The sequence below is a fragment of the Diabrotica virgifera genome, chromosome 2, assembly GCF_917563875.1.
Source record: "Diabrotica virgifera virgifera chromosome 2, PGI_DIABVI_V3a".
NCBI lineage: Eukaryota > Metazoa > Arthropoda > Insecta > Coleoptera > Chrysomelidae > Diabrotica > Diabrotica virgifera.
Window position 1 is genome coordinate 6860508 of NC_065444.1, and position 10959 is coordinate 6871466.

The 10959-nt window shown below is 31.1% G+C and overlaps 2 protein-coding genes across 3 annotated transcripts in view; one reads left to right on the top strand and one right to left on the bottom strand.

Moving 5' to 3' along the window:
- LOC114337036 (ethanolaminephosphotransferase 1) overlaps window positions 1-1149 on the top strand; it is a 63705-nt gene extending 62556 nt beyond the window's left edge. The window contains exon 8 of one of the 2 annotated variants that reach the window (XM_050642404.1): window positions 879-1102. Coding sequence is in view for 1 of the 2 variants with exons in the window: in XM_050642403.1 (XP_050498360.1) it covers window positions 879-941 (63 nt within the window). In the remaining variant the exon portion in view is untranslated. Of the gene's footprint in view, window positions 1-878 lie in introns of both variants that reach the window. The other variant, XM_050642403.1, reaches the window with a different exon arrangement.
- Window positions 1150-7195: 6046 nt separating this feature from the next.
- LOC114337034 (coiled-coil-helix-coiled-coil-helix domain-containing protein 7) lies at window positions 7196-10949 on the bottom strand. The gene is made up of 2 exons (XM_028287419.2): window positions 10723-10949; window positions 7196-7530 (listed from the first exon to the last, which is right to left on the bottom strand). The coding sequence occupies exons 1-2, from the start codon at window positions 10870-10872 to the stop codon at window positions 7417-7419; spliced, it is 264 nt and encodes an 87-aa protein (XP_028143220.1). The 5' UTR covers window positions 10873-10949; the 3' UTR covers window positions 7196-7416.
- Window positions 10950-10959: the final 10 nt, after the last annotated feature.

The window sequence follows — 10959 nt, forward strand, 5'->3', positions numbered from 1 at the left end:
CAAGAAAAACTCGTAACTCCATTTTCCTTAATTTTTCAGGAGAGCCCAAAAACAGTAATTTAGAAGAACATGTAACTCCAAGATGGGTTCATAAAATAAAATATGGAAAACCATGTAACTCCAGCGATAGTTTAAAGCAACAAAAATCCCTTTATTTTTAAATCGTACTAAAAACATTTATTACCCAAATCAACTTACTTTATCTTACTTCCTTACAGATGTAAAAGTAGAACTTAAAAACCTCTATTTCACTCCAAAAAAACAAATCAAATCAACGGCAATAATCACTTAACTGACTTAGCAGAAGGAGTTGCGTGTTTTACTAACATAATTTTTTGACAAGGGAGATACCTGCTTTTCTAGTATACATTTTAAAATTAGAAATCTACTTGTTGTTCTGAAGCTATTTCCTTGTGGCATTTTTATAATTACGTATTTTTTATGGGAAATAAGCCACAATTTTACTAAAAAATGAATTTATTAACGTTTCGAAGCCCAAATCGGGTTTCGTTGTCAAAATACAAAATACTATTGATCTGGGCTTCGAAACGTTAATAAATTCATTTTTTAGTAAAATTGTGGCTTATTTCCCATAAAAAATACGTAATTATAGAAATCTACATTTAAATGACGTATTATTTGTCGGATGGCTAGAATAGGCGATTGTCTAATGGATGGCAGTAAAATCTCATTTTAAGTAAAGATGGGAGTTACGCGGTTTTCTTGTGTCGACGACGATATGTATAACATGGGAGTAAAGTGCCTTTTCCTCCCTTGAATGATTATTGCCCTCCGCTACAGGTCGGGCAGTAAACTTCATTCTCGGGAGGAAAAGTAGCACTTTCCTCCCTTGTTATACAAATAGCTATTACTTTCAGGTTAGACAAATGTGTCGACATTTCAAAGTTAACTGCTTCACCATCAAGAAACAAGTGGATTGACTATTGGTCGACAACGCGTGATGAAAGAAACCGTGTTGTCCCTCGGATGTGCAACAAAAGGGTGGTTTTTCAAGAACATTTTTGTTTAAATCAATTGAGTGAGTTGGCTTGTATTCGGATGTGTGAATTTTTTGTAAGAAATGTCGATTGGTAAAAAATAATATATAGATACTGTAAAAATATAATAATAAAAACTAGTTAAGTCATACCATTGTATTATTTAACGTTTTTCTGAGGTTGAGGTTCATTGCATGTCATCAATGATATTTCTATGTAGTTAAAGAGCAGCCAACTGTTTAGAAATTCCTTTTCACTTTTCCAAATTTATGATAAATATATACTCAAAAAACAGTAATCTATATTAAATGTCCATGCTTAAAATAGCATAGGCACAGAAGAAAACGAACACTGAAGTATTGCGACAGATAGGCAAAGAATATGAAATAATAAACACAATAAAAATAAGGAAGTTTCAATATCTGGGACACATAATGAGGGGACAGCGATATTAAATGCTAAGACTGATAAGAGGGGGAAGGAGTATGCGAAGAAGAGTGTGTTGGTTTAAAAATTTAAAAGGCTTGTTTAAATGCAGTTCCATAGAAATCTTCAGAGCAGCATTAGATAGATTAAAGGTAATGGATGAATCCATTTGTAAATAACATTCTATAAAACACTATAAAATTTCTAAATAAACTCTTAATTCCAATGAACCTGGTCTAATGCTTTTCTGAACATAAATTAACACTTTGGCTGCGTTTACAAATATTTATAAACTTACATTGAGTGGGTTACGAGGCATATACCTGCTGGACCTCGGAGGTAAACTACACTATGTCGACATGGTGTTGTTTTGTTTTTTTTTTCCTTTAAGTTACTCAGCTCTCCAAGAGCTTTCTAGAGGTATACTACACTTTGTACTAATGACCACGAAAACGAAATTACCAAAAAAATAGAACACTATGTTCAAATAATTTAAATTAAATTAATTAATATTTATTGACGGAAAACTCCATTTTACAATTAAAATTAAAAGTCAAAATTAAACATTGAACACAAGTTAACTTACATTACTTACAATTAAACTAACGACATCAAAAAATTAAAATCAAATTAAAATAATTCACGTGAAATAGTCCTTTTAAAAGCATTTAGTGTGACTCCCATAAAGTCTATATTTGGAAACTCATTTACACTAGAAACAATTCTATTTAAAGGCATATTTTCTGCATGACGTGTATTGCACGATCTAGCGGATAGCAAGGGACATCTTCTCAAATTCCTAGCTGGAACATAAAAATCTATTCGACCCAGAATGCTAGGTGCAACAATAATACCATTTAACACCTTAAATACGAAATTAAGGTCAAAGTATCGCCTGTGATCCTCTAGACGGTGCAAATGAAACATCTGCATGACCTGACTGGAATTCAATTGCATTCCTCTAGTACCTAATCTATACCGCAGATATCTAACGAATTTATTTTGAATCGATTCAATTCGATATTTGTGATTCTCATAACTTGGACTCCAAATCACTGAACAATACTCTAGTAATGAACGAACATAACTCAAAAACAATCTCACAATTACAAACAAATTATTAAAATCATATGACATTCTGATGACTAACCCTAATGTCCGATTAGCACGCGCAATAATGGCATCATAATGGTCCACGAAACTTAGCTTACTATCCAGCAACACACCTAAATCCTTAATTACCTGAACCCTAGATAAATCCACATCTCCTATCTTGTATTTAAAATCACTGGTGGTCTTATTACGTGAAAAAATAATATATGAGCATTTCGAAGCATTCAATCTTAAGATTATTTTCCTGGCACCAATGTACTAAAGAATCCAAGTCTCTCTGCAAACCCTCACAATCAGATTCTGACCTAATGCATTTAAATATCTTCAAGTCGTCTGCAAATATCAGATATTCAGATTTAAAGTTCCTACCAATATCATTTACCAACAACAGAAAAAGCTTAGGACCCAAATGGGAACCCTGCGGAACCCCTGACACGGCTTCAAATCCATTAGAAACACATCCTGCTGATCTTACTTGCAATGTTCTTCCTTGCAAATACGAAGTAAACCAAGCTAATAAAGAACCAGTGATACCAAAGTTTCTCACCTTTGCAATTAAGACATTATGATCTAGTAGGTCAAAGGCCTTACTGAAATCGGTGTATATAGAGTGCACCTCGTAACCCTCATCCATTGCTGTACCTATACTATCGATATACAAAAAGAGGTTAGTGAGAGTAGAACGTCCGCCTACAAATCCATGTTGGTTGTCCGTAATAATGTTCCTAAAACAATTATCCAAACTTGGCAAAACCTTTAAGAGGTAAAGAGCGCCATGTAAACTTTGGTGTTTTTACCTCATAGTTACTAACTGCGTGCTGATGGCAAACAACACTATGTTGACTTAGTGCACTGAGCATCTAGCGGCAAACGGGTCGTAGATAACTGTTCTTCTTAACAGAAATAAATCTGTTTGGTTTTATCTATTCTATTTTATAGTTACATAGTTTTTGTTTTTATAAAAATCGTGGTTATTAATACATTGTAATAAATAATCAACAAATATTGTGTACCTTCTCTTAAACATTGGTGTTTCTATTTCGAGTGATATTATACAGATAATTTCAAAAGTTATGCATCACTTAAAATTATTAAAAGCTTAATTTGAAAGTTAACACTGCTTAATTTAAAAGTTATAAAAATAAAAATTATAAAAGAAACAGAAATAACAACAAGTATTATTAAATGGTATTATTTTGTTGAGCCACAATATGACAACATTTAATTGTCGTTATTTCTGTTTTCTTTGAAGAGTCAATAAATACATATTGGTTCAGCATACTAGTACCTTGGTCTGGTACATACAAAAAATCTATTTAGTATTACAACGGTATTATCTCATAATAACCATTTTTTTTAAATATTTTTTTGTAGTGCGTCTGATAATTTGGCCAGAGAGAAAAAATAGAATCTGTTCAGATGTTAAACAGCTGATGTTAGGCGTTTAACAGAATTCTTCAACTCGCTTTTATTATTTTTATAATACAGCTTGATAATTTTACAACACTATATTTTTCGGCCAATTTTTGTGAGTACAATACTTTTGACAATACTTATCACTTTCTCAGCTATTATATTTTTATTTTGTTTCTTAGCGACAAAGGTTTCCTATTTTACGACATATTATTATATAACTTTGTGTTCGCCGACATCGACCCTAATAATTATTATGCAGGTTATTTTTACTCTCATTTTAGATAAATACGATAAGTAATAAAATAGTATTGGGTATTTCCCAGTATTAACAAGAAGTACCTATACAAAAATATTTTGGCCGATATTAACTGGTAAATTTCTATGAATTGGGTTTTAAAAATAATGAGATTTGGCCGCGTCCGTATTATATAAATGGCCGTTAGTACAGGTTGCCAATTTAGACAGATGGCCGTTAACACAGGTTTTAATGTAATAACAGTTAACTAAAATAAAAATTTGTTTCATGAGAAGTACCTAGCTATTTTTTTTTTGGGCTTAAATACCTTCAAATTCATTAAATATTTTATAAGTATAGATCAAACCTATCAGAGGTAAACTGCACTATGTCACTATAAATTACCATTAATTACAGAAATTAGGGCAAATTTTAATGTTTTATTAATTGGATTGTACAAACCAATTATATGTTCACATTATCACATTGCCTTTCAGACTGAAAGATACCTAGTTATGGGATATATAAGATTTTTAAAACATTCAGAGGCAAACTGCACTATGTCACTCTAAAATACCATTAATTACAGTAATTAGGGCACATTTTAACGTTCTATTAGTTGTATTGTACAAACTAGTTATACACTGTGTCCGTAAAGTATGGAACAAATTCTTTTTTAGTTAAACAGAGCATTTTAAGAAATAATCCTGAAACACGTCGATTTTTGATTTTAATTTGCCGTATTTTAAAATAATATTCTACTATACAGGGTGAATTGCTTTCGAGTAATGACGTCACCGTCATTTTTTTTTAAATGGAACACCCCATTTTGTCTCAATTTTCGGATTACTCTAGCTGAGCTGATTCCAAAAATGTATCACATGTTGATTCAAATTGGTACAGGGTGGACAAAAATACAATAGTTTTGTGTGTGCTCATAATATTAAATTTTAATTAATTTTTGATATTAAATTAAAAAATTAAATTAAACAATATCAAAAATTAATGAAAATATCAAAAATACAATAAGTATTTTAGATAATATTGTTAATTTAACTAACGCGTTACTTTATGAACACACACAAAGCTATTGTATTTTTGTCCACCCTGTACCAATTTGAATCAACATGTGATACATTTTTGGAATCAGCTCAGCTAGAGTAATCCGAAAATTGAGACAAAATGGGGGTGTTCCATTAAAAAAAAAAATGACGGTGACGTCATTACTCGAAAGCAATTACCCTGTATAGTAGAATATTATTTTAAAATACGGTAAATTAAAATCAAAAATCGACGTGTTTCAGGATTATTTCTTAAAATGCTCTGTTTAGCTAAAAAAGAATTTGTTCCATACTTTACGGACACAATGTATGTAATGATTAAAATATGATCACATTGTCTTCCAGACCAAGGGATACCTAATTATGGGATATATAAAATTTTTAAAATATTCAAACTGCTTTACTGAAAAGTTGCTTAAAATGACATAGTGTAGTTTATCTCCGACATCCAGATATACAGGGTGTCCAGAAACTCAACCGACAAACGAAGACAGGAGATTCTTCAGGTAATTTTAAGATAATTTAACCCAATTCACTTAGTCCGAAAATGCTTCCTAAGGGAGCTAGAGCTCTTTGAAGATGGCGTCTTGTAATTAGTTTTTCTTAAATACCTCCAGAACGCTTCTATTAAGAAAAACAAAAATTGGTACGCGTATTTATCTTCAAGATATAAATCTAATCCATCCATTGCAAGTTTCTAGTACCGATCATAGGCGTCCGTTTGGGTAGGGCAACGGTTATTTTATCGCATAACATTTTTATCTTTATGCATTTCTGACACCGGCTTGTTAAATTGTAAAGTATTCTATTACTAAAAGGTACTCTTGTTTTAAATCGGTAGGACACACCATTTTCTAGAAAAATCGATTTGAAAATTTTTCGGTATTTGAATTAAAAAAAAACTGTTTAGAAAGACGAAAACTGGTTCATTTATTTATATTCCAGAGATAAATCAATTTCATTAATTGAGAATTTCTAGTACTGGTCATGCGTCCGTTTGGGTAGGTCAACAGTTATTTTATAGCATAACTTTTTTGTCTTGAATTTTTGAGCATTTTTGACACTAGATTATAACTTATGAGGTATTCGAGTACTAAAAGTTACTCTTACTTTATGTTGGTAAAATACTTCGTTTTTTGTTGAACAGTTCTTTCAATTTTTTTTCAAATTCCAAAAACGAAAAACTTTTAAATCGATTTTTCTAGAAAACGGTGTGTCCTACCGACTTAAAGCAAGAGTACCTTTTAGTACTAGAATACCTCACAATTTAATAATCCGGTGACAAAAATGCATAAAAGTTCAGGACAAAAAAGTTATGCGATAAAATACCTATTGCTTTACCCATAACAGACGCCTAAGACCGGTACTAGAAATTTGCAATGGATGGAATCGATTCATCTCTAAAAAGTAAATATGCATACCAATTTTCGTTTTTCTAAATAGAAGCGTTCTGGAGGTATTTATGAAAAACTAATTTCATGATGCCATCTTCAAAGAGCTCTAGCTCCCTTAAGAAGCATTTTCGGACTAGATGAATTGGGTTAAATTGTCTCAAAATAATCTGAGGAATCTCCTGTCTTCGTTTGTCGGTAGAGTTTCTGGACACCCTGTATGTCCTGTGTACCCCATTTGCCACCGTGCATTACGACAGTTGACACAGCCAACAGTTAATGTAATACGAGGTCTATTTGTCTCGTAACGCAGCCAAGGTGTTAAATAATAGCAGTGATAAGACTAGCGTTGTGTGCTCTATTTCAATTGTTGCTGTGTACACAGACAAATGCTTGTTGATAATCAATAAAACATGCACATACATCTACATCCATGTCTCTGCATTCAGAAATTTACACTAAAGCTGCACAAGCACATCACACCAAATTGTCTGAACCTGCATGAAATGAATATTTTGGGTACAACCAGGTGTATCAATAGATAACTAAAACTGCTTTAACTGTTAAAATATTATTTTCTATTATACTACAATTATTATATTTTATAACAATATGATCTTTTGACAACAACTATAGTTTTTATAAGTCAAAATGTTTGATAATATAACACGAAAAATGTACAAATCAATATATAGAACAGAAACATCTTTTTGCTGCAAAAACAAAATATTCACTTATGTACAAAAATATTGTCTTTTATTTGAAACATATCCAACTCATTGCTGTTGTTGAAATTTAGCAAAAAAATCACGTTTTATGCTATCTCTTTCAGATAAAGGTGGCATTATAGGTTGAATTCCTTGTTTTCTTCTATCTTTTTGAACAGCGTACTGGAATTTAAAAATGATATATTTAGATGTATAAACACGATTTGTTATAAGAATGTAACATTATTGTAATATTGCACCCCTAGAAGAATATTTCCAGTGATAGTTGATTTGTGTCAAGGCTCTTCACTGAGTCCCTACCTGTTTAATTTTGATATGCATGTATTGACAGATAAGAATAAGGGGAGGCCTCCTTGGTCAATGCTCTTTGTAGATGATATTGTGTTAGTACAGTCAAACCTGCCACATCTGGATCAATGTGGCGACAGACCTATCAGGATATGAAAAAATGCGGATATCAAGACCACTACTTCTTTTATAGTCTCTGAAACGTTTTCTCCTTCATACATTCCAATAATCAACGCCGTCAATAACTTTCGTTGATAGACACGTTTTATAGATTCTATAATACATTATTTCGCCATCTTTTAGTTCTTCTTTTAGTGCATTGTCCAACAGCAGGACTGCCTTTCTCGGTAGATTTCAGTAGATCCGGATGGGCAGAACCGTCCGGATATGGCAGGTTGTACTGTATTTGGGGATATTCAATTGCTTGGAGAAAAATGAGGAATAGTAGGAGAATTTAGATAAATGGGACATTAGATCGAGAAATAGGGAACTTGCATAAATTTTTAAATTCGAAAAAATGTTATAAATCACAACAGAACATAATTTAAAACATGTATCAAAGATAAAAAAAGTTTTGTTTGTCTTTCGTTTGGCCCCTAAAGACGATTAAAAATTCAAATTCAAACAGGTGGACCAAAACGCATCGTGACGTCACTTGGTTTTACATTTATATTTTTCCAATAAAGTAAACAGAATTTTAAATTAGACGTTATAAATGTCAGTAGAAAATACATTTATGTGACATTACAAGTGTTTTTGATCGTTTGACCTATTCATAGAAAATTTGTACTTTTACAAAATTGTTTTATTTTCAATAGTAAACCTTTGTTATTTCCTTCAAAAACAGTATAAAACTACAATTTTAACAAACTGGTATATATTATTACAATGACATACGATAAATGTCATTAGATTATAAATATTTTTGACTTATTCCACGACAATGAGCTTGCCAAATACCCAAGTAGGTGGAGGCCAATAAACTAAAGAATGAGAAGAAGAATATACCTAAATATAAGGTTGTGTCTAGGTATACGCTAACGTGTACGCAAATAAAAAAGTTAGAGTGTCAGTGATTTCTTATTTTTTATTTGTTTAGTGTTTGTTTTTAAATTAACTACGGAGTGCGGACAATTATTTAGTTCTTTTAATGAGTTTAAGAACATTTTAAAACAGTACGCAAAAGATAAGAGACTATAAATTAATATATATTTTTTTTAGTTATAAATGAAATAGTATTACCGTAAAAGATTAAAATAAAAGGAAGACCTAAAGCTTTCACAATAATAATTAACTTGTTTTGAAGCTATTATCCTTGTGGCATTTTTGTAATCAACTATTCTAAATGGGAACTAAGCCACAATTTAACTAAAAAATTGATTTTATTAACGTTTCGACTTCTAAACCGGATGACATTGTCAAAATACAAAATATTATTAAATTAAACAAAAATGTTGTTGCTTAGTAAAAAATTTTTTCCAATAATTTATTTAATCTGACTAATTTTTGTATTTTGACAATGACATCCGATTTGGACGTCTAAATTTTAAAAAAATAATTTTTTTAGTTAAATTGTGGCTTATTTTGCACTTAGAATAGTTGATTATAATAATTCACTTATGTATAAAAATTATTTTAACAATATTTTGTACCTACATGTCATGTCAACTAAATACATATAATTATTTTGCTAACCTAAATATATACTTTTATATATACACATTGATTTATCACAATTAAGTTTGAAACATCTGAATAGTTCTGCTTCCCTTCCCTTAACAAATATGTTTCCATCAAACAAACACTAAACATATCAAAATAGCATGTACCAAAATATATATTGTCCTTTTCATGATCATTTTTCAGTGCGTCACAAATGATAGGAAAAAGGGTAAGTCCGTGATAATACACATTTATGACATTTATTCTAACATGACATTTTAGTTAAATCTGACAGTTGTCACATTTTATTTTCAATTTAGAATAAAAACGAATCAAATGTGTTTCTTGCATTTATAAAATGGTATTTTCTTTGATTTATATAGTCTTATAAATTATACAGATTATATTTGTAATATTATTATCTAATTAAAAAAAATTATTTTTTTTAATTATGGCGCCATCTATCGACAAGTAGAATAATCACAGAACTAGAAGTAATCACCGACGTGCCTTTTTTTCTGTCACATACAATTTAATGCGTTAGAAAGAAATCGAAAAACTGTGACGCACTGAAAGATGATCATGAGAAAAAGAATAGTAACTGCGCAAGCTCAATAATGACGTCACTGGCTTGATGAAGTTTAATTCGCGTCTACCTAACTTTTTTATTTGCGTACACGTTAGCGTGTACCTAGACACAGCGAAATATAACCATAATAAAAACGAATGCAAAACTATGTGACGTCACGTGCCGTTTGAACTATTTTATACCGCTGAAGACTTTAAATATGTATTTCTAAGTTATTACGAGTTTTTGAAGCGTGAAATTTTGGAAATCTCATTTTTAAACAAAACTGAACATTATTATCTAATAAAAAAAAATGTGCAAGTTCCCTATTCCCCACAGGATACAGGTTAGTTGGTTTAACTCTAAACCAATAAGCGGGTATTCTGTGATTGAAAAATCAGGGAAAGGCTGAAAAGGAAGATATACAAGGGTATGGTGAAGTGGGTCTTGGTGTATAGCAGTGAAGTATGTACTTGAAAGAAGATTCACGAAAAAAAGATGGGGCTTATGCTGGGTATAAAGAAAGGATTAACTGAAATGAAAATGTTAGGGTTTATGCTGGGTAAGACTAGATGGGTCAGGATCAGGTACCACTTGTTTAGGGAAAGAGTTGGGGTGACTACAGTCTCCAAAAAGATTCAGGAACAAAGACTGACTTAAATGGTTTTGGTGACATCTGACAGAAATAACTATGTGAAACGAAAAGAGAGGTAGTGGTCTGGTAAAATACTGTCACCTGTTATATATGACACTATTGTTGGTCTCTTGAGATTGCTATTCCTTGGACCCTTTTTCTGGAGGTGCAATATTCAAATTATAATGTGTATATTACTAACCCAAAAAGATTTGCAAAGTTTGTAATTATCAATTGCAGTTTCACACGCTTCTTTGTCGAAGCTATTATCATGAAAACATTTAAAAGTTAGATCTTGTTCTTTTAAACAAGGATTTCGTTCTTCTGCTTCTGTATTTTTCTGTTTTTTCATTATGATTATTATTATTATGTAAAAAATTATACGTATTGTTATGACATTTATTTATTTTAAAAAACTAAAACTGTCAGTGTCATCAAT

What these genes read in the sequence shown, in the direction of transcription:
- LOC114337034 (XM_028287419.2), bottom strand. Translation starts at nt 10,872, where the DNA reads ATGAAAAAACAGAAAAATACAGAAGCAGAAGAACGAAATCCTTGTTTA. An exon ending in AACTTTGCAAATCTTTTTGG is followed by an intron (nt 7,531 to 10,722) that starts GTTAGTAATATA and finishes TTTAAATTCCAG; the next exon opens with TACGCTGTTCAAAAAGATAG.